This window comes from Zalophus californianus, chromosome 17 (genome assembly GCF_009762305.2).
Source record: "Zalophus californianus isolate mZalCal1 chromosome 17, mZalCal1.pri.v2, whole genome shotgun sequence".
NCBI lineage: Eukaryota > Metazoa > Chordata > Mammalia > Carnivora > Otariidae > Zalophus > Zalophus californianus.
Window position 1 is genome coordinate 12833044 of NC_045611.1, and position 27546 is coordinate 12860589.

Genomic DNA, 27546 nt, shown 5'->3' on the forward strand with positions numbered 1-27546 from the left:
GCCTTAGGACTCCGCCAACCAAAAGCTATTAGAGCGTCTGTGGTAGACAAAGATGTATGGAGTCTCTGAAAACTCCAAATAAGAGAATTATAGCCCAAAGTTCTAGGGTTTTAGAAAAAGACCAATACCCCCCTCCACCAAAAAGTATTCTCCATCTGAAAAGCAACTCCTGGCTTGCTCTTGGGCATTGGCACAAACTGAATTCCAGGACACCAAATGACTTTAGACTCTAAGCTATCCGTTGTGAGATCTGTATTATTTGATCCACTGAACTATAAAACTGGATGTTCAGTGGCATTACATTGCATGATGGAAGTAGGCTGAAGGAGTCCAGACAGTCCAAGGAAAGGGTATGAGGAGGTGCCTCAGATGCCTGTGGCACCGGCTCCTACCATTCTGTCGATTTCCTGCCAATCCACACCTACAGCATCTGCAGAACCTGGAAATGTAGAGGAAAAGCCCCATCCTGGTGCCTGCTGGGTGTACATGCTATGGGGCCCCTGCCCTGCTGATCCACTCAGATGCCCCAAAAGACAGTGGTGAATAACCACCATTTCAGAGGGCACCTCTGGCAGTCCGGGGTTGGGAGGCCTCATGTAGAAGGTGCAGGTGTCTGGGAGTCATTCTCTTCCTCCTTCATACATTCCACCCGATGTTCTTAGTCATTACTCAGTGACAGCCCCCCAGTGACAGATATGCCTTCTTTCCATGATCAGACCCATTTCAGAAGAGACAAGTGACTATATAGTTTTTTTGTTCTTTTTAATTCAGAAAGAGAGAGAAAGGGAAGAAAATAAAAAACATTTGTTTAAATAACTATTGCAGAAAAGGAGATCTGGGCTGGATGCTGGGACCTACCTCTTCCAGAAAGGGGATTTATTAATGTTTTAAACAAAACAAAACAAAAAGAAGAAAAAGGAACAAAAGGAAATAAATTATTCTGCTCAATACTGTTTGGCATAATTGCATTGTTTTTTCATCTTCTAAACACTCCGAACAGCCTCTTCAGGAAGCACTGAGATGAGACTGGCAAGAATGGCTGGTGCCTTGACTTTCTAAAATGGTGGGGGAGGCCCTGAGAGAGGCGTTCCACTATAGGCCCCCCCCAAATCCACCCCCACTCTTTACTCCTACTTTTGGAATTGGGAAGGAACAGACTCAAGCTAAGTTCTCAATATATTAACTTTCGGCATGCCCATTGCCCTGCCCCAATCCTCCTCTAATATACTCCCCTGCGTTACTGTTCCCCCAGCCAGCTGCAGGAACTACACCAATGGCCAGGAGGCTGTTTGGTGGTATCAACTCACTAAGATAAAGGGTGGTATTTGTGTACTTCACTGTTGGGAAGGGGGATCCTATTAGTGGTTTGGAAGCTTCACAGAAGCCCTTTCCCCCTCCGAAACTTCCTCAACCTCAAAGGGTGAGAATACCATCAGCAGCTTCCTCTAGGGACTTAAGCTGGGTTCAGTCATGCAAGTAACTTCTAGTTGTAACCCCTGTTTGTTAGCATCCCTGCCCTTCCAGAGCTGGAAATGGAAAATGGGTTAGAGCAAGGAGGTAGGAAGTGAGCATGGGGGAGGGGATGCATGAGCAGGAGAGGAGGCATGCAGGTGGACAAGTCTACTCCTCCCCAGCTAGGATCCCAGCTATTTGCATGGCCAGCTTAGAATTTTAAAAAGAATCTTTGTTGGTCAGCCATCCCTGGTAACCTCAAGTTAATTAAATTAGGAGACCAAAGCAAATTTCACCCCCAAGCAAGAGGTTTCCTACTCCTCTTTGGGGTGATGGGTGAAGGAAAAAGGTGCATGCACCAGGCAGCTGGGCTCCCCATCTCCAGGCTTCTTTCCCACGTGTTGCTTTCTCTCCCTAGAGCCGGCCAAAGACGCGCGAGTGGGGGTAGGGGGTGGAGAAGCAGCACTGACCCCCCCCCCCCCATCCCAGGGCAAGTTTTGATTTTTTTTTTTTCCAGGACAAATAGGCTGGTGAGGAGGCCCAGGACCAAGGGGGAAACACTAAAAAAGTTGTGCGTGAACAGTAAGGGGCCGAGAGTACACAAGAGTGAGAAGCACCTTACATCTCAAGGGACGGGGCTTCCTTGTCCCCTACCCTGTTCCTTACACCTGTGTTCCAGAGTTAGGCCCTGGGCGAATTCCGCCCCCTAGCAAGGGGGTGAATACAGTTCTAGTTTACTGGTGAGCTGCTCAATGCCCTGGTCAGAAAGGCCATTCCATAGGGTGGCCAAAGGGGGGGATGGGGAGAAGAGAGGATGAGGGGACCCACACGTCACTGCATTTCTTTGGTGGGTTTACACTCACCCATCTGGGCCTGACAGGTAAAAGAAATATGGGGTCCAAAATTCTCTGAGGCCTGAAGAGGTTTGAGAGGGCTCTAGCTTTTCCCCTGGGAAGAAAGCGCGCTCCCTGGAAACCACCTGATCTCCCCTAGACCACCACAAACGAACCGCCAACGCCCCTCCGCCCACCCCGAGGTCACGAGGGACACACACCCTCCCGCCCCGGCAAAGGGAAGCCCAGCCGCCGCTGCCCCGCACCTTCCCCACCGTTTCCTCCTCGGTGCCCCCGGCCGAGTAAGGCCGACAGGAGACTGACGCTCCTCCCGCAGAGCCTGAGGAAAGTACTTCACTGAGGCCGGATACAACCACACTACTCCTTAAAAAGCATGAAATAAAATCCTACCCAAAGCATAGGGGAGTGGGGATTCAGCGGCCGCCGGCCCGCCTCCGAAGGCCATTGATTGGAGGAGACGGGACCCGGCGCCGGAAGTTCTCCTTGAGTCGCATGATTGGTTGGGAGAGTCTCCGCTCCGACTGCAGCGCTGATTGGGTGCCAGGCCCGGACCAGCCCCCAGAGTCTCTTGATTGGCGGGGGACAGCCGGCGCTCGCTGGACTTGCAGCATGATTGGTCCAGACCGCGGCCTGGCGCCGCTCCCAAGGCCTGGAGACGCCCAACCGGGCGCCGCGCCCTCGCCGAGGCCGCCGCCCTCGGGCTGGCCGGGAGTCCCGGCTGGGAGCGCGCGCCGCCGCCTTGCGGCTGGGCCGGAAGGGTCGCGGCGAGGCCGGGCTCAGTTGCCTCGGTAGACCTCGATCTTGCTGGCCTTGGCCAGCATGTCGATGATGTGGGCCTCGAAGTCGGCGTCGTGCACTCCCGTCTTCCGGAACTCGCCCGCGTACCGGTTATTCTCCCAGTAGTGGTGCCAGTTGCCCCGGCTGTCGGCCCCGAACCCGTACACGTTCACCTGCAGGGGAGGGCGGCGCACGTCACCCCGCGTCGGGGACCGGGAGAGCCTCAGGTCGTTGGTGGGCTAGGACAACGGGGCCGCGGCGACCCGACGGCAGCCGGTTCGCAGAGCTCGGGAGGCACCGGGAAGACGGGACACCCAGGCCAGGAGCTGAGGACACTCTCCGCTGAAGACCTACTCCCTTCCGGTTCTTCCGCCCGTCTCCCTGCAGCAGGACGCTTCAGTCTAGGGCTAGGACGGCTCTCAACCCTTGCTAACGTCCCTTTTGGTTTTGGTTTTGTGGCTGCTCTTGTCGTTTTGTAATGGAATACTTTCAGTGTTCCAGGTCCACACAATTTACTGGCAGAAGTGGGTGTGGTGGGCGTGAGCACTGCCCAGCATGGCACAGCCGCCCGGCTTGCTAGTGAGAAGCGGCCCCTTGAACACACACACAGCAGGCTTAGCGCCGCCCACCGCTGTGCGAGAAGACCATCCGCTGGAACTTAACTACATTGTTTCCTTTCTAAATATATTTTTGATTACTTTTTTTTTCTTTATGGCAAGTAATAACCAATTATGGTGGTAGGGGTCTATTTCCTTTTTAAATAAATTTAACTTTTCACTGAAGTGATTTCAGATTTGGTAAAATGAACGTAAGTGACTTTGGGAAATGAAGATGTATACTTTACAGCCTAGAAATGGGGGAAATCAGAGCCACTTGGTTTCTGTCTACAAAAACTCATTCCTCTTGCTCTGCTAAGCCCTAAGAAGGGCTGACTCCCTCTGCTCCATGGGTATCCCTATTTTACCCCTAACACTGGGCTACCCACCTCATCACACACATGCAGGGCAAAGAAGAGCACCAGCATCCCTGTGGAAGGGTACCGCCCGTGATGCTCTGTCCACCGGTCGTGGATGTACTTGAAGAAGGCTGGGTTATAGATCTGAACCTGGGAGGAGAAAAGGGAACAGACACATGAGGGGCTTTGGGGGCCCGGACACTCAGGTCAGTCTCTGAGAAGCTTCTGCCAGTTCCTCCATGCTTGCCAGCAGACCTGTTCGTCCATGTTCCCTGGTTCCTATGGCCTCTGAGGGGGTCAGGCATATCAGCAGATGGGGGAGGGGATACTCTGAAGGTTCTGGAAGGGCACTGGGGGACACCTGAGCCACTGGAACGGGCACACCATGAGTCAAGTCTGCACTGTTTGCAATGACATGGGGATGAAGAAGGGGGAGGAAGAGGGAGCTTACCTTTTCTTTGTCCACTCGAAGGAAGGACTTCACTGGCGCATAGGTGCTTCAAGTAGAAAACAAAACAAAACAAAACAAAACATTTAGATGGCCCCTGGGATCTAGAAAGGCTCAGAGATGGCTTTCTTCCCTCACAGGCCTAAGTGATGACAACCTTACAACAGATCCCCTGCCTCCGAACTGCTTCCATAGCACATCACTGCAGTACCTTGCTCAGAAACCTTCAGAAGCTACTCATGTCCTTCAGGAGAAAATGAGGATGTGTTTTAGACAAACACTGGGGCCTTCCATTATCCAACCCCAACTTTTCTTTCCACAACACTCAGCTGTGAACTCCCCACTTGATTTAGCCAATCATTTCACACCCACTATGTCTGCGTCTTCTGCCCACGATGACCCTTTCAATACTATACTCACATTTGGCACAAATCCCTCCTTCCCTATTAGCCAGCCATGGTACCTATAATCTACACTCTTTTTCTAAGTATTATGGGACTTAAATTCAACAGCGCTTATTTTAGCCCTTATGTCTCCCAAACATAAGATGTCTAAGAAACTGTAACCTATACTTCTGTATTTAAAAAAAGATGTGGTGTGGCGCCTGGGTGGCTCAGTTGGTTGAGTGTCTGACCCTGGCTCTGGTCATGATCTCAGGGTCCTAGGATCCAGCCCCATATCAGGCTCTGTGTTCAGCAGGGAGTCCGCTTGTACGCCCCCGCCCCGATTCCACCACTGCTCATGCTCTGTCTCTCTCAAACAAAATCTTAAAAAAAAAAAAAAAAAGTGATGGCGGGGGCGTCTGGGTGGTGCAGTTGGTTAAGTGTCTGACTCTCAGTTTCAGCTCAGGTTGTGATCTCAGGATCGTGAGATTGAGCCCTGTGTCAGGTTCTCATTCAGCTCAGCGTCTGCTTGAGTTTCTCTTCCTCTCCTTCTGCCCCTCCCACTTGTGCTCTCTCTCGCTAATAAATAAATCTTTTTAAAAAAGATTTAAAAAATGTGGTGACAGCAGGTAAAAGGTGAAACAGCCTAACTGTCCACTGATGGGTGAATGGATAAATAAAATATGATATAGCCATATAATGGAATACTATCCAGCTTTTAAAAGGAATGAAATCCTGTACATGCTACAACATGGATAAACCCTAAAAACATTATGCTAAGTGAAATAAGCCAGACACAAAAAGGACAAACAATATGATTCCACTTACATGAAGTACTTACAACAGTCAGATCATAGAGACAGAAAGACTAGTGGTTATCAGGGGCCTAGGGAGTGGGGGAGATAGGGAATTATTGTTTAATGGGTATAATTTCCATCTGAAATTGTGAAGAAGTTCTGAAGATGGATAGGGTGATGTTTGCACAACAAAGTAAATGTACTTAATGCTATAGAACTGTGTGGTTAAAATACATTTTATGTTATATACAGTTTTTTGGCTTATTTGTAATTTTGGTGGAGTATGTGGACAGTGGCCTGAGAAAGTTAATTTTTACTTATTTTTGCTTTTTTAAGTAACCTCTACATCCAACTTGGAGCTTGAACTCATGACCCCGAGATCAAGAGTCACATGCTCCACTAACTGAGCCAGCCAAGTGCCCCATATGTTATAAACATTTTCACACACACACACACACACACACACACACACACACAGTGAGACAGTGGGTTAGTGGTTGTTGCCTACGGCTGGAGGGTGGGGATGGAGGGAGTGAGGGTGATGGCTAAGGGATACAGAGGTATCTTTATTTTTTTTTATTTATTCATTTGAGACACAGAGATAGAGAGAGAGAGCATGAGCAGGGGGAGAGGCAGAGGGAGAGGGAGAAGCAGGCTCCCTGCTGAGCCAGGAGCCCGATGTGGGGCTCGATCCCAGGACCCTGGGATCATGACTTGAGCCGAAGGCAGATGCTTAACCATCTGAGCCACCCAGGCGCCCCCAGAGGTATCTTTAGATCTTTAATCTTCATCTTTAAGAAGATGAAAGAGTTCTAAAATAATTTCTGATGGTGACACAGCACTGTATTCAATAAAAGCCACTGACTTGTATACTTTAAATGTGTGAATTGTACAGCATGTGAATTATATCTCAATAAAGCTGTTAAAAAAAATACTTGGTGATGAGGGGTGTCTGGGTGGCTCAGATGGTTAAGCGTCTGCCTTTGGCTCAGGTCATGACCCCAGGGTCCTGGGATCGAGTCCCACATCGGGCTCCCTGCTAGGCAGGGAGCCTGCTTCTCCCTCTGCCTCTGCCTCTCTCTCTCTGACTCTCATGAATAAATAAATAAAACATTTAAAAAAAATACTTGGTGATGAAACTAATATGTGAGCCAACTATACTTCAATTAAAAAAAAAAAAGAAAGAAAGAAAAATACTTGGCAATTGAATTTCCCAAGGTTCCTAGCAACTGCCTCTAAAGAAAACTCTCAGAAGCCAGAGGTCCCACAGTCAGGAGCCACCTCCTGGAAAGGAGACCAAAACCTTTCCCCCCTTTCTACCACCAGTATGCTGGCTGTCACTATGCAGGAAGTGACACTGAACAGGCTGTGGCCTCAGCTGGCCCATCATTTTGGGCCCTCCCTACAATGGCCTCCCTCTTCACCAGCCCCTCTTAGTCAAAACATTCTGTTAAAAGAATTTTAAGAGCCACTTCCTGGGAGGAGTCCTCTCAAAATGCTCCTGTCACCCATATTCCCCTCCCAGTCAGCGGAGTGACTTACAATCGGATCTGCCCTGTGGACAAAGCGCTGGCAATCCATAGTAGGTCCAGGGCTTTGAAGGGCACCAACACGAAGCTGACGTTGGCAGGCAGGTTCTTGGCACTCTCTGGGTACATGAAATGGTGGGTGGTTCGGCTGCCAACATCCTGCTCAAAGCCCACGGTTGGCGCCTGATTCATCCTGCAGGGACAAGAGGGGGACATGAGAAGAAGCCACCATGGAAACCGGTGCAAGATTTTTAGAAGACAGTTTGGTGCCAGCCATCAAAAATGTAAATGGGCGTACACTTTGACCTAGCAATTCCATTTCTAGATATCCTACAGAAATGGTTGCCTAAGTCTACAAAGACATGTGCACAAAGATATTCACTGCATTATTTTTTTACAGTTGTGAAAAGGAGAATCAATTTAACAATAAAGAAGTGGTCAGTACATTTTTTGCACACTCACATATGGAATACCACAGAGCCACGAGAATGAATGAAGCAGATTTACATGGGCCGGTAAGAAATAAGCCCAGTGAAAAAATCCAGGTGGTGTGAGGTATCTGTCCCAATGCTTTCCTTTTAATGTATATCTTTTGAATACTGCTATGTGCTGCAGGAGGGAATTAACAAGACACAAAAGGAAAACTTAAAACTACATAGTGTGAATCCATTTTTTTGTAAAAACAGAAAAAGGAGGCAGAGAGAGAAAGGAAGAAGGAAGAAAGGAAAACATACTTTTGTATATGAATATAACAAAATCTGGAAGAGTATTAAAATTGGTAACAAAGTTTACTCTTGGGAAATGGATGGGGAGGGATACTTCATCTTTCAGTGTATACATTTCTGGGGTTTTTTCCCCCCAATAACCAGCACATATTACTCTTAGGCTTTTTTTTTTTTTTTTAAGAAAAGAACAGACTTCTACAACTTCAACCTTATCTGGCTGTTCTGTCCTCTTTCCTAAAAGACCCTGGAAACACGGTAAGAAGCTGAAGCATTCCCTCAGCTCCTGGGCCAGACGGCAGCCTCTACGCCACCAGCCCCAGCCCCTCTGTCCCTGTACTTCAGCTTCTTATCTACCTTTCTGTTCCAAGGCCAAGAGGGATGCTCCAAGTTCTGACAGCACCCACCTCGGCTGTCCCCTGGTGATGTGCAGTGTGGCTCTGTCTCTCCCGTGCTGCCATGGCAGAACTCAGAAACCTAGAGCGGGCTTGCTACCCTCCTGAGCATAACAAGCTGAAAAGCCTTCTACTTCCTTTCAACTGGTGCAAAACGTAGGATCAATAAAATCAAGGCTCCCTCTTTTGGTGAACATCTTTAAAGCAGGTGATCCAGCTTTGAACATAAACGTGTCGGTCTCTTCTGCTGTGACTATTTATGAGAACATTCCTGTCTTGTGTGGACCACCTTGCAGAATCATGACTACCCAGGGAGGTGACCATAACCTTGCCTTCCAATGGGGACAAAGGGACCTCGGAGAGAGGGAGCAAAGTCTCCATGTGTTTTCTCTGCTTTTTATGCCTATTCTGTGAAACCAGTATGAACATTACGTGTCCTTACAGTGGCTGGCACCACTAGCTGGGCTTGGTGAAGACCTCCTGGGGCGCCCATTGATGGCACGACGCAGTGAGAGCATGTTCAGGATGCCCCACCACTACTGGTCATATTGCTGACCTCCTACCTCTCTGCTTCCCTTTCCTTCAGGGACTGGAGACTGTTTGGGGCTGGGAAGCCATAAAGCCTGAGAGTGGCCTGATTTGGAACTAGAGGGTGAATCTTTGTTCTTGGCCACTTCTGTTCTGGTCTGGTTCAAGCAGAAGCCTAGAATCTTCCCTATAGGACCAACTGTCCTCTGGCCTCCATTTCTTTAGGTTAACTGCCCCTTTACCTCCTGTCTGGGTGCCCCTCTGTTCTCCTGGTCTTTAGAGTTCAGAGATACTGTCTCTTAGAAGAGCCTAGAAGTATCTTTTCCCATGTAGTAATAACCATTGGCTGGGGCTTTTATAGCTGTGCACACAGCCTAGTGTGTCCTGAAGTCACCATAGCTACAGTGTGGATCTGTATTCTGCCACATCAGCCCTGGGGTCTTTGAGGAACAGAGCAGTTTGGAGAGAAAGCCTTAACAGGGACAGTGTTTCTCAGCTGCCTGGGGTACGTAAGGGGGTAGCAGGAGGCAGAAGACTTGGGTGGGTGACACTCAAGTTGGCTGGGGCCTGGACTGGGCAGGACTTGGGGTCAAGGTTCACTTTGGTGAGTACCTAAGAAACAAACCTCATGTCACCTTACATGGAGAGGCCAAACTGTTCCCACAGATCAAAGGGCTACAGGTGCCCCAGGTTGGCCCCTGAAGACACCTACCTGTCCCCATCTGCCTTTTCCCCTGCATCTGCAGCCACAGTTCTGACAAAGTCCCTTCTTAGACCTGTCAGGCACAATCACTGCCTCCACCTCCCTCAGGTCCCTACCACTTGCTGGGCAGGCACCAGCTTTCAAAAGTCTGGGAATGAATGGAGAAAGAGGTCCAAAAAGATGTTTCAGAACCTCCAACGTAGAGGGTAGGCACAGGGCATGCTTTTGAGGACAGGATTTTGTGTTGAGGCTCTGATTCATTCTGGAGAAGCCAAGCCCTGAAAGCCAGGGCCAGAGCAGGATGGAGGATGAACTATATCTCCATGATTCAGGAGAAAAGCATTCTAGGATTCTATCTGTTCCTGGTTGCCTCCACCCGCCAAAGAAGCACCTGAGGGCAGAGGCACGGGAGGGGTGGATGTGGATTCGTGCTTCGGGTTTGGTATCTGGTCACCTAGTCTCTTCCATTCATTCATGTATTTACAGTGAGTCTACAATCTGCCAGGTGCTTGTTTTAGGAGTTGTGGATCTATCTGCTGGCTGGCCGAGGCAGGACCAGTCCAACTCCATTTGGAGTTGCCAGCAGGGCTCAGAAAACACATAGGAGGAGGAGGCAGCTGGGGAGTGGCGTAGGGAAATACGGATAGAGCCATCATTTCACTATAACCCAGCTTATATTGGTCCTGCTTCCAGGGAGCAGGGAGGCCTCCCCACTGGATCCAAAACCAAGACACGCCTATCAGCAAAGAATCACCTCCACTGCCATCTAGCTCTTTGTATAGATCAGCAAAAAGCCAATTCAATCTGGGTCAGCCCTTCCACAAAGCAATTCTGGGGTCCACTCCAAAACACACATCTCCGAACCTGGTCCGGGTAAGGGAACCTCTGTAAATTCCTCTCTGCAGCCTGGCCTGACCAGGGACCACCCGGGTGTCATAGGAGCCCAGCCTTTTTGTCTGCTTCCACTCTGGAGCTTCCCAACCAGCACCGACCAACATGCACAATGAAAGCACCCACTTGGTACAGGTGGCAGGGCCAGCAGGAGCTTCAGGCACTCCACAGCACTTCCTTGGGCTTCCCAAATGTCCCAGGGCTGCACAGAATTGATGGACTTCTCATTCCCCACTCACAGCCGCTGTGTCTGGGTGGAGAGAGCTCCCTCGCCAGCAACCAGCTTGCCTCCCTTACATTCAGAGTGCCAGCAATGGGAGGATGGGAAGCAGCTCAGGTGGCTCTGGGTTCCTGGATGAGGCCTAGCCTCCCTCCTCTCTCCCCACCCCCACCATTCTCAACATGAGAAAGGTTTTGCAAGGAACGGTGAAAGCCTCAGAGACATACTGCTGCCTTGGTGTTGCCATGGAAACAGCAACAGTTTCTAAGACAAAGCCCTTCCTTCTGCCTCCTGGGGAACCTGGTCTTTCTGCAATGCTGATCCTAAGAGATGCTTAGTGAAAACTGGGCGTTTTCAGCATCTTCTCTCTTAAGGCCCTTCTCTCTTCACTCTTAAGGCCTTTCTTCCACCAAGGAGTGGGATGGAAGGATCCCCACTGGCATTTCCTGTCCCCAAGTCAGGGAGGAAGTCAGAAAACACTGGTTCAGGAGCAGAATGAGCAGCCCATGTTCAAGTTGTAAGTCTACCATCTAGGGGCACCTGGGTAGTTCAGTCAGTTAAGTGTCCGACTCTTGATCTCAGCTCAGGTCTTAATCTCAGGGTCATAAGTTCAAGCCCTGTGTTGGGGTCCACGCTAGCTATGGAACCTACTTAAAAAAACAAAACAAAACAAAAAACAAGTCCACCATCTAGTCCCTGTTCACCTCCCGGCTCATAGCTCTGTGTCTTTGAAATGAATGCCCCCCCCCCCCCCAACCGCTCTCCTTTCCTCAAGGCTGGACACAGATGTCTGTTTAAGGGACAGCAACCCAGAGCAAGCACTAAGCAAATCCTTTTCCTACCCAGGACCTCTGTCTTCTGTTGAGTCTGCCAGAAGGAATCATCTGTGGCTATTTATCAAGACACTAGTGTAGGGCCCTCACTCTTGGCCCAGCACTGAGGGGATCGGGCAGGTGGAAGGACCTCTGGGGGGAGTTTTCACCAGAAAAGAGCTAGGACTCTACTCTCAGCTCTTTTAGGAGGAGTTCAGAGCTAGAAACTGAGTGCTGGCCTCAAGCAGAGCATAGAATGGGAAATCTGCCTCCCCATCTACCCAACAAACAAGAGAGACCTGAGTCTTTACAGAAGGTTCTGGCATCAGAGACTCATAGCAGCGGACAACTCCTCCGCTGACCAACAAGGCTAAGGAGGCCAGTCCCTCCTTCCGGAGGCCTGTGCTGGGCCCATCCTTGGGCTCTCCGGGGCTCACCTCATGATGAAGTTGTGCCCATCCACATCTGGACCATAGCCAGAGCCCCGCAGGTTGCCTGAGTTCCCCACCACTGCGCAGCGCCGGCACTGGTGGGGGTCCCGGAAACGGTATGGGTTCTCGCCTGGTACTATCTGGAACAGCTTCTCCAGCACCTCGTTGGTGTTGTGTGACTTGAACTGGGGCTGCAGCATCTGTGGACACGAGGGGAGAAGGAAGGAGCGGGGATTATGCAAGCAGGGAGGGATTCTGGCCTGCCTGCCTGCCCTCACCCTCCAGTCTCAGTCAGGGAGAGAAATTCTCTCTCAGCAGCGAGGATGTTCCCCTTCTCCAGCAACAGCAATGTCCCTTTCTGAGACTGGTGCCCTGCTCATCAGGGGCGCTCTAATGCACTGGGACGGTGGGGGGGGGGGGGGCGGTGGGCTCCGGGGCCAAGGGTTACTGCAAAGCAGAGAAACTTCTTGGGCTTGTCATGCCGGCAGAGGCCCCTGCTTTTCAGTCCTCTCAGTGAAGCTATGAGTCCCATGAAGAGTCATTCTGAGGTGTGGTTAATGTGGAAAACCCTGTGAAGTTCAGGGGCTCATTCCTAACCAGCCTACAGAGGGCGCCCCTGGGAATGAGCTGGAGGCCTCAGGGTTACAAAAGCTGCAGATGAGGCAATATCCACGGGATATCGGGAGCCACCCCCTGAGCCCTGGGGAGAAGGAGGGAAGGCAGCAACGATGTATAGGAATTCTTTCAAAGTCAGAATGGCTGGAATGAAACTCGTTCCCTGTGCTTCCCACCACCAGTGACCGCGAAAGACTATGACATGAGGCTGGGGCAGCCTACGCACCAGGCAAGCAAAGATCAGAGTGAGGTGGCAGATGGAGCCCATGGCAAACAGGAGGCCCCAGCAAAAACGAGAGCCATCAGCCAACTGTTGCCATGTGGTATTGTGAGCCTAAAAGGACAAAATTTTCCAGTTTTTTTTTTTGAGAAGCTGAAAATATAGATTTCACGTGAAATGTCCCGACTCCTAAATGTTGGTAATGATTGCAAATATTTTAAAAATATTGAGCAGAACAGGGGTGCCTGGGTGGCTGAGAAGGTTGAGTGGCCGACTTGATTTCAGCTCAGGTCATGATTTCAGGGCCCTGGGATCGAGCCCCATGCCGGGTTCTGTGCTAGACTTAAGATTCTACCCCAGATTCTCTCTCCTCTTCTCCCTCCTCCCTTCCGCCTGCTCGTGCACTTTCTCTCTCTAAATAAATAAATGAAATCTTTTAAAAAAATTTTAGGGTGCCTGGGTGGCTCAGATGGTTAAGCGTCTGCCTTCGGCTCAGGTCATGATCCCAGGGTCCTGGGATCGAGTCCCGCATCGGGCTCCCTGCTCCTTGGGAGCCTGCTTCTCCCTCTGCCTCTCTCTCCCTCTCTCTCTCTCCTCCTCTGTCTCTCATGAATAAATAAATAAATAAATCTTTAAAAAAATTTTTTTTTTAAATTGAACAGAGTGGACTTGGCCCACAGGCCACAAATCAGTAAGGTAGAAACCAGGGCTTTAATATGCTCTGTGGGGGGGGTGCCTGAGTGGCTTAGTTAAGAATCTGGCTCTTGGGGGTGCCTGGGTGGCTCAGTTGGTTGGGCGACTGCCTTCGGTTCAGGTCATGATCCTGGAGACCCAGGATCGAGTCCCACATCGGGCTCCCTGCTCGGCGGGGAGTCTGCTTCTCCCTCTGACCCTCTTCCCTCTTGTGCTCTCTATCTCTCATTCTCTCTCTCTCAAATAAATAAATAAAATCTTTAAAAAAATTAAAAAAAAAAAAGAATCTGGCTCTTGGTTTCCACTCAGGTCATGATCTCAGGGTTGTGAGATTGAGCCCCACGTGGGGCTCTGCGCTGGGCGTGGAGCCTAAGATTCAGTCTCCCTCTGCCCCTCCCCCACCCTCTCTTAAAAGAAAATGCTCTGTGGTCTGAGCCGTAACATGGGGGTTATGACTAAGCAGCAGCGGCTCAGGGTACAGAATAAATGAAAGAGATGGGGTAGGCATGCTTCTCTGCCTCTTCTCCAAGCAAAGAAAAAGCTCCTAAGAACAAGAACACAAACTGAGTGTGGAAGGGAAGCTTGGCTCGGAGACAAGAATTTCTAAGTTCACAGCAAAAGGGGGTGAGTGTGGGGAGCAGGAGAGTGGCTTCTGCTGCGTCTTGGCCAAGGGACATGCTTGGTGCTTAAACTGCCCTGAGTTCTATTCCTAAGGGAAGAAGGAGGCTTGGCATATCCATGGGTCTGCCTCTGCCTAGAGTCCTGTTCTGGCTCTAGATGGCCACCACAGAGACCTATGACCTTCGGCAAACCCTGTGCACTATCTGAACCTTGGTTTTCCCCACAAAATGAAGGATGTGACTATGAGTAACAGGCAGAACCCTTCAAGGGCTCCAGGCTGTCACAGGATTGGCCTGTGGGGCTCCTGGTGACCCTTGCGCTGTAGACCTCCCCATTCTTAGGGACTTGGACAGTGTGGGTCAGGAAGCGGGATCTCTAACTTGTTCTGGTAAGCCTGATCGCGTGAGCTCATCCTTACTGCTTCCCTGAATGTGAGAAAAAGAGGGACTCGTCATCCTCCCCACTTGCCAGCTGGGGAAACCAGGAGCCATGCGCTGCCTCCCAAGTCCCCCAGTAGGGAATGCAGGCAGCCTACGGGCCCCTGGGCTAAGGACTGACACTGTTCCATCTGATACGTGTGGCAACCGGATGGCCCTGGTAGAGCTTGGGGAGTGACACTCCAGAGATGACAGGGATGAAAGGGAATTAAAAGTAGCAGAAAGGTGACAGGATCCAGAAGAGTGGGGAGGCTTCGACACCCCTGTCCCGTCCTCCCCTCCCCTTCATCTCCCTTATCACTCGGAGGAACTGACCATGTTTTCTTATCCCCAGCTCAGAAGAAAGTCTTTGCCAGCAATTGTAAAAAAAAAAAAAAAAAACCAAGGGAGTGGCCCTCCTGGTGTTTAAAATTATTGTGAGCCAACATTTACAAATCAGGGTAGTTAGCAAACAAAACAAAACACAAAAAACAAAAAACGTGGACTTCCAGGTTCTCTTAAAGGGTCAGAAGATGCAGCAGTGATGGGTCACATCCCTGCAAGGGCAGCAGCTGCCGAAACTAAGAGAGGCTGCCTCCTTTATAAAGGGCAGACCCTCTCCCTGCAACGGTCCTGACCTCTCACCATCTTCCTCCTTGGGGCCTGTTTCTCCTATGGGACCTCCCTGGCCAACTAGGCATTTCTGTGCTCTGCTGGGCCCCTTATAGGCACTAGAAAATAGTTGTCCCTCCTTCCAGGCCAAAGCTTGCTCTGCCTTTCAGAATCTGTGTCCCTAGTAGATGGCTCTGGTCAAATGGACCTAATACTTTGTCAAGGCTCTGGGGGCCCGAAGACAGGCAGCCCAAATCCTGGGGCTGGGTGGGATGGGGGTGGGGGGCTTGAAGAGTGACTCCCAAACAGGGGGACAGACCCCTGGAGAGGGGGCAGCAAAGGGGAGGCAGGAGGGGCTGGAGCTCTCACCATCCACCACCTCTGGACATCTGGAGGCAGATCCATGTTCTCTCGGGTCCACACGGGGGAAATGTTGCTGTTGAAGTGGCTATCAAACCAGTCAGAGGCGCCAGCGTCACCCATGCAGCGGCGGCAGGCACAGCTCTTGCTGGTGAGCCCCTCCTTGCTGAGGCGCTGTAGGCCAGCATAGCCAGGCACCAGCTTCACCCGGTGGGTCCCGCCCAGGGCCCCCGAGTCCAGGTAGGGCAAGGTGGCCATGCTGTGGTGGGAGTAGGTGAAGAGCAGTGACATGATGAACACCAGCAGGAAGGCCACGGAGAGGAACCACACCCGCAGGGAACACTTCATGGTTTGGCGCCCCGAGGGGGCTAGACCACCAGCCTGGTGGGCGGGTGGGTGTCACCGTGGCCACTCCTTTCCCAGCCCACGGAAGGGCCAGCCACAGCGTAGCCTGCTTCTTCTGGCACCACGTGCAAAGGGCATAGGGACACGTGCTGAGGAGGGGACAGAGGCAGGGGTCCCTTACCACACCCTCCCTCAACGTAAGGGGGAAGCACAGTAGGCTGCAGTGGCTCCCCTGTCCCTGAGCCACTCAGGTGCCGGCTTATGGCTTCATCGGGTCTCTCTGTCACTAGCTGGGCCACAGAGGCTCTGACTCTCCCACTGCCCTGGCGAGGGGGAGGTCAGTCCATCCCAGCCCTCTAGTCCCTTGGGGTTGCTGGCTGCCAGCTCTGGGGGGCCCCCTCTTTGGCGGCTCGAAATGGTCCAGTCTGGAGCATTCGGGGTCCTTGTGGTTCATGAGCAGACACGGAGGCGGCCCCTCGTCCCCTGCAGTGGGGAAGCCCTCGAACCCCAATCACAGCAGAGAGCACATGGGCTTCAAGTGGCCTGGATTCCATCCGAGAGTCGTCCCCACCTCAGTTGGCCCTCCTGGCCCAACCCCTCCACCACAGGAGGGAACAAGGCCCCAGTCCTGAGAGAAGAGACCCAAGAAGCTCTGTGGGTGTCCGAAAACTCTGCTGCAGAGACCAAGATCCTCCTTGCACTAGGTTCTGCCCTTCCGCTTCCCATTCGAGGTGCTGGTCCCTTCTCCAGACGGTCACAGCCCCAAATGTGGTTGCAGAGGGGTTCGCAGAGCTCCTGCTCCTGCTGTGAGGTCCTCCGGGGCCTGGGCACAGCGGCTGCTCAGCAGGGACCTGCTTCGAATGCCGTCTGGGTCAGCTTAGCGTGTGCCGAGCTCCCTGCCAGGGCCCAGCCCTCCTTGGTGCCACTGGCCCAGCCTCGCAGGCAGGCTGCTCTGCCCATCCCCACTCCCCTGAGGCCTGCTATCCTCCTGCTGGTAGCTCGTGCTCGCAGTAATCCCCTGGCAGGTTCCCCCTCACTCGTCAGGCGCCAGGCTGCCGCAGCATGACCCTGAAATTGCAGAGGAAAAGTAATGTGCAGATAAATTGCACACACACACATGCACACACACACGTTCCCCCCCCCCCCAAGTCCCGCCCCCAAGCCCCAGAGGGGACAAAGCTAGGAGTAGAGGAGACGCCCACTTAACCAAAGGGTGGACAAAAGAAAGGGCTTTCCCCTCTACCCACTCACAGATAGCTCTCAAGGACTGCAGAGAAAGAGATTAGCTTGCTCTCTCACTTATTAGCGAGAAGGTAAACAAGGGCATAAAGTGATTTCCCTGGAGTCCATGGTGACTCACTGGAAGAACCAGGTTTAGAAAGTTCCTTGTCCATCTATGGGGTGCCTGGGTAGCTCAGTCGTTAAGCGTCTGCCTTCGGCTCAGGTCATGATCCCAGGATCCTGGGATCGAGCCCCACATCGGGCTCCCTGCTCGGCAGAAGCCTGCTTCTCCCTCTCCCACTCCCCCTGCTTGTGTTCCCTCTCTCGCTGTGTCTTTCTCTGTCAAATAAATAAAATCTTTAAAAAGAAAAGAAAAGAAAGTTCCTTGTCCATCTATGTGAGGTTAATTTCAGGTGAAACTGAAAACGGCCCAGAGGAAAGATTACAGGAGATTGCATATATGACTCCCCCCTCTACCCTCTGAGTACCTGTGACAAGCTCCTCTGAGCAAGAGACAGGTTGGTGGGGGAGGGCTGGGCCTCTGCCCTGGGATTTGCCCCCTCCTCTCCTGGGTGTGGGCTCTAGATGAGGCATTAGCTCAGTGAACCATTAACAATCCTTCCAACTCTGGCACCAGGGAGAGAACCTGACTGCGTCAGGATGCAGAGGTGCTGGGTTCAGCGCCCCTAACCTACAGCTGTCTGGGCAGCTGCCTTCATCTGTATGTTATGGATGAGATGAATGCCAGGGTCCCTGGGGGCACAGACAATCTGAGGCCTTGTGCTGTCCTGGCGGGCAAGAGCAGGGAGAAAAGGCTGGTAGTCTGGGGATGTACCCTGAGAAAAGGAGACTGAATCCATTCTATGTACAAGGGAGTCTGGGCAAGAGTCAGGGACAAGGCTAAGAGTGGAGGCCCTGGGCCCTGACTCCATGCCACAGGGATCACTTAAATCTGGGCTGCCTGCCGGTCCCCACTAGCTCTTCTCCAAATCTGGCTAGCCCCAGTTCTGACCTGGGCCCAGGGCCTCACAGCTCCTTGCAGAAAGCCCCAGCTCCAGCCAGTTCTGCCAGGGTCCTCCAGCCGCTGCCGGCAGCTTCAGAGAAGGCCTCTCAGACTCTGTGTTCAAGAACCTCAGCTGCCCCCTCCACTCGTGGAAGCTCAAATTTCTGGAGCCAAGCCAAACCACAGAGCCACCAGGGAATGGAACTAGCACATTCCAATAAGGAGAACATTATTCTGGGTGGGGAAATAACGCTCACAGAAGTAGAGGAACTTGCCTAAGGTCACAGTCTTGTGAGTAGAGGTGAGATCTGTGTCCACATCTATCTGGTTCCAAAGCCTGTCACCGGCCAGGGCACAGAAAAGGGCCCGTGAGTCCTTTCAATGACCAAAGCGCTCTGGGACGAGTGACAAGGAGACACGGAAGCTGTTTCCCAGAGTCAAGAGTGAAGCTTCCCTCATATGTCTAACCCGGGGTACCTGGCTCTAATTCCCAGGGGCTCCAGCAGCACCGGCCCCAAGGTGCTTTACTTTGGATGTTTTACTGCACCCATTTGGAAGGCCAGACTCCATGCATGGCCTTTCTCTGATTGTCTGTAAAGAGGAAGCCAGGTCACTGTCTCTTCCCATTCTCCCTTTGCCCCTTTCCACACCAACATCTAAGGAAAAGAACTTGGTTTACAGGTCCTGTGACCTGGGGAGAGCCAACCACAAGGCAAGTGGCCCAAGAAAGCAGTGACTTTCCAAGGGGCCTCTCCACGGAGACCTGGTTTCTGGTGGGCAGTCCACGGTGGCCTCTGAAGGTGGGGACTGGGCAGAAGCTGGCGCGGGCGGCTCCAAAGGAATGTCTCCCCCACTGGGGAAGTCACTAACTCCTTGGGATTTTAACTCAATGAAGGGGGCACCTGAGGTAACCAGCTGCTTCGTGGGGGAGAGGAAAAACCCTCGTTTTGTCAAGGTGTTTGAGAAGAGCAAAGAAGTGGAGTAACCAGCAAAAGCCCTTCCTTTGCGAACCCCATGATCAAGCTGTTCCTTGGAACGTGAATGGCTCAACATGTGTTGAGGGTAGAGACACAGGGAGGAAATGTTGCTGAGACTAAGAAACATCAGAGGCCCCTAGACATGAACCCCGAAATCCCAGAAGTCACCCAGTGCTGACCCTTGTGAAGTGCTTTCATGCACCTTGCTTCCTCCAGTGGAATCCCATGCCCTCCAATTGCCCACGGCATGATTCTGATTTTTCCCTTGCAGCTGCTCTGACCATTCATGTTAAGCCCATGCATACACACACCAATATAAAAAAGCTGGAGGGAGGACACACACTCTGGTACCCACAAAGGGAAGCAGGCCAGTCTTCCGGGCCCATCTGGCTGCTGGGGACTTGTCTGTGCGTTCCACTGATACTTAACGGGCCAGTGCCGGGCCACAGGGTCAGTGTGGGACAGGACACACCCACCCTGTCCTCACAGAGCTTCTGGTCTAGGTGCAGATACAAAGGGAAGTTACAGGGATGCATGAGAGAAAACAAAGCGGGCAAAGAGAACGCGAAGGAAACAAGTCTGACCTGTTAAAATAGAGAACAAGAGGCCCATAAAGCAGAAGAGGGTGGCAAGGGTGGCGGAGGGGAAGGCGCAGAGGGCTGAGCGCCAGCCACAGGGGGCTTTGAAGGGATTAGGATTTATTATGAATCTGACGGCAGGGTTTTGAAGCAGGCTGTGTCATGACCTGATTTACGTCTTAAAGTGGGCTCTGGGAGGAATTTTTTTTTTATTTTAATTCCAGTATAGTCAACATACGGTGTTATATTAGTTTCAGGTGTACAAAATAGTGATTCAACAATTCTCTACATCACCCCGTGTTCATCAGGACAAGTGCACTCCTTAATCCCCATCACCTGTTTCACCCAGCCCCCACCCACCTCCCCTCTGGTAACCATCTGTTTGTTCTCTATGGCTAAGAGTCTGTCTTTGGTTTGTCTCTCCTTTTTTCCTTTGCTAGTTTGTTTTGTTTTTCAAATTCCACATATGAGTGAGAGCATATGGTATTTGTCTTTCTCTGACTGACTTATTTCACTTAGCATTATACTTTCCAGCTGCATCCACATCGTTGCAAATGGCAAGACTGCATTCTTTTCTATGGGTGAATAATATTCCATCGTGTATACACACATCTTTTTTATTTTTTATTTTATTTTTTTTTAAAGATTTTATTTATTTGAGAGAGAGAGAATGACAGATAGAAAGCACGAGAGGGAAGAGGGTCAGAGGGAGAAGCAGACTCCCCGCCGAGCAGGAAGCCCGATGTGGGACTCGATCCCGGGACTCCAGGATCATGACCTGAGCCGAAGGCAGTCGCCCAACCAACTGAGCCACCCAGGCACCCTATTTTTTATTTTTTTTTAAAGATTTTATTTTATTATTTATTTGAGAGAGAATGAGAGATAGAGAGCACGAGAGGGAAGAGGGTCAGAGGGAGAAGCAGACTCCCCGCAGAGCAGGGAGCCTGATGTGGGACTCGATCCCGGGACTCCAGGATCATGACCTGAGCTGAAGGCAGTTGCTTAACCAACTGAGCCACCCAGGCGCCCTACACACATCTTTTTTATCCATTCATCGATCAGTGGACATTTGGGCTGCTTCCATAATTTGGCTATTGTAGACAATACTGCAATAAACATAGGGGTGCATGTATCCCTTTGAATTAGTGTTTTTATATTCTTTGGGTAAATATCTAGTAATGTGATTGCTGGATCATAGGGTAGTTCTACTTTTAATTTTTTGAGGAATCTTCATACTGTTTCCCACAGTGGCTGCACCAGTTTGCATTCCCACCAACAGTGCATGAGGGGTCCTTTTTCCTCACATCCTCGCTAACACTTGTTGTTTCTTGTGTTTTGGGTTGTAGCCATTCTGACAAGTGTGAGGTGGTATTTAATCGTGGTTCTGATTTGCATTTCCCTGATGATGAGTGATGTTGGTAATCTTTTCATGTGTCTGTTGGCCATCTGGATGTCTTCTTTGGAGAAATGTCTGTTCATGTCTTCTGCCCATTATTTATTTTTTGGATTTCGAATTGTGTAAGTTCTTTATATATTTTGGAAACTAACCCTTTATTGGATATGTTATTTGCAAATATCTTCTCCTATTCTTCAGGTTGCCTTTTAGTTTTGTTGATTGTTAACTTTGTTGTGCCGAAGCTTTTTATTGTGATGTAGTCCCTCCCAGTAGTTTATTTTTGCTTTTATTTCCCTTGCCTCAGGAGACATATCTAGAAAAATGTTGCTATGGCCAATGTCATAGACATTAGTGCCTGTAGTCTCTTCTAGGATTTTTATGGGAAAATTAAAAACAAAAACAGAAACAAAACAAACAGTACCAAGAGCTGGGAGAGGATATGGAGTATTAAGAACACTTGCACAGGGCACCTGGGTGGCTCAGTTGGTTAAGCATCTATCTGCCTTTGGCTCAGGTCATAATCCCAGGGTCCTGGGACTGAGCCATACATTGGGCTCCTCGTTCAACAGGGAGTCTGCTTGTCCCTCTGTCCCTCCCCTCCACTGTGCTAATAAATAAATAAAATCTTTTGAAAAAAAAAAGAACACTAACACACCACTGTTGAGACAATAAATTGGTACAATGCTTTGGAAGATAATTTGGCATTACTTAATAAAAACAGACATAAGTATATCCCAGTGGCGTTTTATGTTTTTTTAAAAGAAAAATTAAGAACCATCTTTCTCACAGAAAACATGGTGTGGGAACGGAATGTGAGACTAGAAAGCTCCCCCAGCTGTCCTAGGCTAATTTACTTTATGACTTCCTTTGTGTGGACATCTTCAGAGATTAATCTCTGAAGATATTAATCCTCCTCAGGTTTGGGTGGGAATGAATGGTTTTTCTCTCAGAGGCTGAATATTTAGAATCACTAACAAATCCAGTGAGTTCAGGCTGCTTGTAATTTTAAGCAGATTTAAAGCTTAAGGTGAATCCTGACAACAGGTTAAGTATAGGGTTTCATTTCTCCCCCAAATCTCACCCCCACTTGGGGCAATCTGTTTTTTTCCACTGGGGTTTAATTCACATGTAATAAAATGCAGAGGTCTTTCAATGTAAAGCTTGATCAATTTTGACCTATGTAACCACCCACTAGAAAACACAGAGCATTTTGAACACCACAGAGAGTTAATTCCCTTGTGTTACTTTTTTTTTTTTTTTGCTAATTAAACTCCATAGTTTATTCAGATTTCAGTACCTTTTCCCTAATGCCCCTTTTCTGTCCCAGGATCCCACATTACATTTAACTGTCACATCTCCCTTAGCCTTCTCAGGTTTATGACAGTTTGGTCCTGGTGCTTTCTTTTTTGGGAAGATTTTGATTACTGATTCACTATCTTTACTTGTTATAGGTATGTTCATATTTCCTACAGCATTTTGAGTCAGTTTTGGTAGTTTGTGTGTTTCTAGGAACTTGTGCGTTTCATCTATGTTATCTAATTTGTTGCATACAATTGTTCATTGAATACTTTTATAATTCTTTCAACTTTCTGTATAGTTGGTTGTAATGTCCCACTTCAATTTGTGATTTTAGTGATATGAATCCTCTCTCTGATTTTTCTTTTTTCTTTTTGTCAGTTTAGCCTGAAGCCTTGGCAATTTTGTTGTTTTAAAAGAACCAACTTTTCATCTTGTCAATCCCCTTGTTTTTGTTTTCTCCTTTGCTTGTTTTCACTCTAATCTTTATTATTTCCTTCCTTCTACTAACTTTAGGTTTAGCTTGGTCTTCTTTTCCTAGTTCCTTAGGGTGTAAAGTTTAAGTCGTTGATTTAGGATCTTCTTTTTTTAAATGTAACTATTTACAGCTATAATTTTCCCTCTTTGCATTGTATTTGCTGCATTCCATAAGTTTGGGTAGATATTTTTATTTTCATTTGCCTCAAAGTATTTTCTAATTTCACTTGTAATTTCTCTTTGACCTATTGGTTGTTTGAGTGTGTTGTTTAATTTCCAAGTATTTATGAATTTTCCAGTTTTCCTTTTTTTATAACTTCTAGATTCATTCTACATCTAGTTAGATAAGATACTTTGTATGATTTCAATCATTTAAAATGTATTGAGACTTGTTTTGTGGCCTAACGTATGATCTATTCTGAAAAATGTGTACTTGCGAAGAATGTGTATTCTGCTGTTGTTGAGTGGATGTTCTATATATTTTTCATAGGTTTAGGTGGTTTATAATGTTATTCAAGTCCTCTGTTTCTTTATTGATCTCCTGTCTAGTTGTTCTAGCCATTATTAAAAGTGGAGTATTGAAGTCTCCAAGTATTATTGTAGAACTATCTATTTTTCCCTTCCATTATGTTAGTTTTTGCTTCATATATTTTGAGGGCTCTGTGGTTAGCGCATAAATGCCTATAATTTTTATATCTTCTAAATGGGTCAACCACTTTATTAATATATAATGTTCTTTGTGTCTTGTAACGATTGTTGGTCTTAAAGTCTTTTTTTGTCTAATATTAGTATAGCCTTCCCAGCTCTTATTTTGTAATTATTAGGGTGAAATATCTTTTTTCCATCCTTTTTATTTCAACCTATTTGTGTCTTCTAATTTAAAGTGAGTCTCTTGTGGGGTACCTGGGTGGCTCAGTTGGTTGAGCATCTGATTCTTGATCTTGGCTCAGGCCTTGATTTCAGGGTTGTGAGTTCAAGCCCCATGTTGGGCTCTGTGCTGGGTGTGGAGCCTGTTTCAATTTTTTTCATAGTGATAGGGAAAATCTGTGTCCTAAGATTGCCCACGGAGCCAGCGAGAGAGTCCCAGTCCTTGCCCCGGGGCTCTTCTGGGTTCTTCCCCTTGTGTTACTTTCTTTTTCTTTTCTTTTTTTTTTTTTTTTTAAGATTTTATTTATTTATTTGACAGAGAGAGACACAGCAAGAGAGGGAACACAAGCAGGGGGAGTGGGAGAGGGAGAAGCAGGCTTCCCGCCGAGCAGGGAGCCTGATGCGGGGCTTGATCCCAGGACCCTGGGATCATGACCTGAGCCGAAGGCAGACGCTTAACGACTGAGCCAGCCAGGCGCCCCCTTGTGTTACTTTCTAATCAATACCCAGCAGTCCACCACTCTTCTGAGTTCTCTCACCATACGTTACATTTACTTGCTCTTGAAATTCATATAAACACATATTATGTACTCTTGTGTATCTGGCTTCTTTTGCTCAGTGCAATGTTTTGGAGACTCGTCTGTACTGCACGTGTCTGTAGCCTTCTGCCCATTTGAGTTGCTTCCAATTTGGAGTTGTTATGAATGAAACTGCCCTGAACTTCTTGTATAAGTCTTTTTACGGACACTTACTCTTATTTTTCTTGGGTAAATACCTGGGAGTGGAATTATTGGGTAGGTGTAGGCTAAACTTTACTAGAAATTATCAAATAGTTTTCCAAAGTGGTTGGAGCATTTTACATTTCCACCAGTAATGTACAAGAGTTCCATTTGTTCCATGTCCTTGAAATTTTCTATTTTTAAAATTTTAGGCCTTTCTGATAGGTGTGTAATCAACTCTAGTATTTCTACTACCAGGTACATAGGGACATATGCACCAAGAGACGTAACAAGGATGGTCAAGACACCACTGGGTAAGAGCTGAAAACTGCAAACAGAAAAAAATGAATGAACTCTAGTTTCAGACATCAGTAGGGATGAATGTGTCCGAAAAACTATTATGTTGAGCAAGAAGAGTAAGTCCTGAATGAATGTCAATAGTAGGAGTTCACTAAAAGTTAGAAAGTATGCAAAGCTAAGTGTATGCCTCCATATATAGAAGATAAAACAATACAGAAAATCAAAGAAATGATATAAATTCAGGAAATTCCTCTGGAGGGATAGGAAGGTAGATAAGATCAGGGAGGGGCCTACAGAGGCTTCAGAAGTACTGGGTAATGCATTTCATTACTCCTTAATCTAGTTGGTGGAAACAGTATTTTAAATTTTCATTCTTTAAAGAATATATATGATATAAAATTTCCAGATTAGGCAAATTCATAAAGCAGATAGTGGTTGCCTAGGGTGGGGAGTTGGGGGGAGATAGGGAGTGAATGCTAATGGGTTTGGCACTGCCTTCTAGGTGATGAAATCTTCTAAAATTGTGGTGATGGTTGCGTAACCATGTGAATAGACTAAAACCCACTGAACTGTACACTTGAAATGGGTGAACTGTATGTTATGTGAATTATAACTCAGTAAAGGTGTTACCCAAAAATAAAAGGAATGGGACAAAGTAGAATGGGGAGTTAAGTTGGGAGATACTGCAGAATGTCTGTATGCTGGTAGAGTGAAAGGTTAATGCTGCAGGAAAAAGAGAGGACAGTCAAGAAGCAAAATCCTTGAGTAGTAAGAAGGGATGGAACCCACGCCTACATGGAGAGGGTCTACCTGAGAAAAAGGAGGCAAAGCAGAGCATGGGGCACAGACACAGGGAGTGATTTATTGTTGGGGTTGGACATTGACAGAGAACAGTGTGAAACAGTCCTCTAAAAGACAAGAGAAGTCACATGGAAAATTTAGTAGGTGGCAGAGCAATGCTGGATCTTCTGACTGGTTTGTGGTCACAAATTTAGCAAATTTGGTGAGACCACTCAACAATACATATCCCCTGAATGGCTGGCCGAGCTTGAGACGCTGAGGCGGAACAGAGGAACTGGCGAACATAATCCAGAAGGTCAGGGGCAGCAAGGGCTTTAAATAATGGATGGTCTCCCTCCCCCTAGAGCCTTCTACCAATCAAGGGATGCATGCTTGAGCAACTAATGGAAGCTAAAGGGGGCCTTTAGCTTGCAGATAGAGGAGAGGAAAAGCAGGCATATCGGATCAAGCAGCAAAGAGAACAGGGTCGGGGAGACTGGCTTTTGGAGGGTAGGGCAGTTTTAGAGCCTTTCCCTGGTCAGTTCCCAGGAGACAAACCATCGAATTAACCTAATGAAACACAGGATAGCACAGCCTCAGACCAGTGCAGCTGAACACAATCTTCTTGGCAGGCAGAGAAAAGAAATGTCAAAATAAGGCTCGGAGGATGGGGGGAAGGGGAGGCTTGAATCTGGAAGGGGTGGGGAGAAGGAAAAAAAAAACCCAGCAAGATGCTGACAAAGTACCCTCTTTCCACCCACTGACACACAGCTTGAGGTTGTGTCCCAGAGCCTTAATGTAAAGGCATCAAACCACAGATTACTCATATTGCATGATGTTATATGAGTTTCTGAGCATTCTGGGTCATAGCCTCTCACTTAGTATTCACAGAAACCCCAAGACTAACTGAACGAGGTCGGCCAAGCAGTAAGTGACAGAGCTTTAATGCCACTCCAGGTCTGATGGCTCCAAGGCCAGTGCTCCTGTCACGAGCACCCACTGGCTACCGCAGAGGTTCTTCCCACTAACTGGGGTGTGACAATTGAAGGGTTCTCTATGCCCCCAGATACCTGCCAACCTAGCAACCGAGCAAACCCCCTGCCTCCTGGGTGTGGCAACAGCCTATCCCGGCAGAAGGTGCCCTGGGGGTGCCAGTCATTATCTTGAGGAAGAGGCCTGATACTCGCGCCCTCACACACAACTCAAACCCAGTGAGGCATGCCCTTGACGTGCCTGAGAACGGGTTGCTTCACCTCTGCATGTTTGGCTAAGTCAAGTCATCTCATTCCAACATCTTGGCACCAGCCCCTGGCACAGCCCCATCATAGTTCTCCTAGTGACTCAGACCCTCCTGGAGCCCCAGTGATACACCCTCAGGCAGCCTGTCTCTCCAGTGCCTCCCTTCCTTCACTTCACATCCACTCTGAGCCCTCAGCTCTGGTACTTCTGCAGATGCTGCTCGGGGTTAGCAGTCAGGAAACCAGAGAGCAAAAGTGAACAAATTTCCTAAAGCCTATGGTCATCACTCTGGCTAACTTCCAATTAGGTCCTAGAAAAATAACCCCTCAGTCTTCACTATGAGAGGATCCATGTTGCACCTTAAGAGGTAGGCTCCAAGGGGAGGAATGCCAGGCTCTGAGGGATGGGAGAGGGTGGGGCAGGAGGAGCACCGAGATATGGGGCTCCTTCCGATCGACTCCCTGCTCCACTCTGGCCGAGCCCTGCTCCACACTCAAGGGGTCTCACTTCTTGGTTCTTGTAGGGGAAAAGTCCAGGAGTTCGCCATTCACATCCATGCTAGGGCAGGAAGCAAAGTCTAGAAAAACACCGTTATCCAAATAGCGACGCCGATGAGGCCAGACAGAAACAGCTGGGGAGAGAGGAGGAAAGATGACGCAAGGAACAGAAAGTCATTTAAAGAACAGAACCTGCTGGTGACAATGGCCAGAGCCGTTCCTAGTAAGTCTTTTGACTCTCACTGACAGGTCTCTCCATGCTCCAGAACATTTATTTGCTTTTTATCTGATATGATAGTTTTTTTTTAAGATTTTATTTATTGACAAAGAGAGAGAGAGAGAGAATGAGAGCACAAGCAAGGGGAGTGGCAGACAGAGGGAGAGGGAGAAGCAGGCTCCCCGCTAAGCAGGGAGCCC

The 27546-nt window shown here is 48.9% G+C and overlaps 1 protein-coding gene across 2 annotated transcripts in view; it reads right to left on the reverse strand.

The window, feature by feature from the left end:
* Positions 1–746: 746 nt before the first annotated feature.
* The window catches only part of ST3GAL2 (ST3 beta-galactoside alpha-2,3-sialyltransferase 2), a 49778-nt gene continuing 22978 nt past the window's right edge, over positions 747–27546 (reverse strand). For both annotated transcript variants that reach the window (XM_027620117.2, XM_027620118.2), the window contains exons 2-7: positions 15444–16847; positions 11904–12097; positions 7209–7388; positions 4490–4535; positions 4069–4188; positions 747–3256 (exon numbers count right to left, since the gene is read on the reverse strand). In XM_027620117.2, coding sequence (XP_027475918.1) covers positions 3083–3256; positions 4069–4188; positions 4490–4535; positions 7209–7388; positions 11904–12097; positions 15444–15782 — 1053 coding nt within the window. In that variant the 5' untranslated portion in view covers positions 15783–16847 and the 3' untranslated portion in view covers positions 747–3082. The remainder of the gene's footprint in view (positions 3257–4068; positions 4189–4489; positions 4536–7208; positions 7389–11903; positions 12098–15443; positions 16848–27546) is intronic.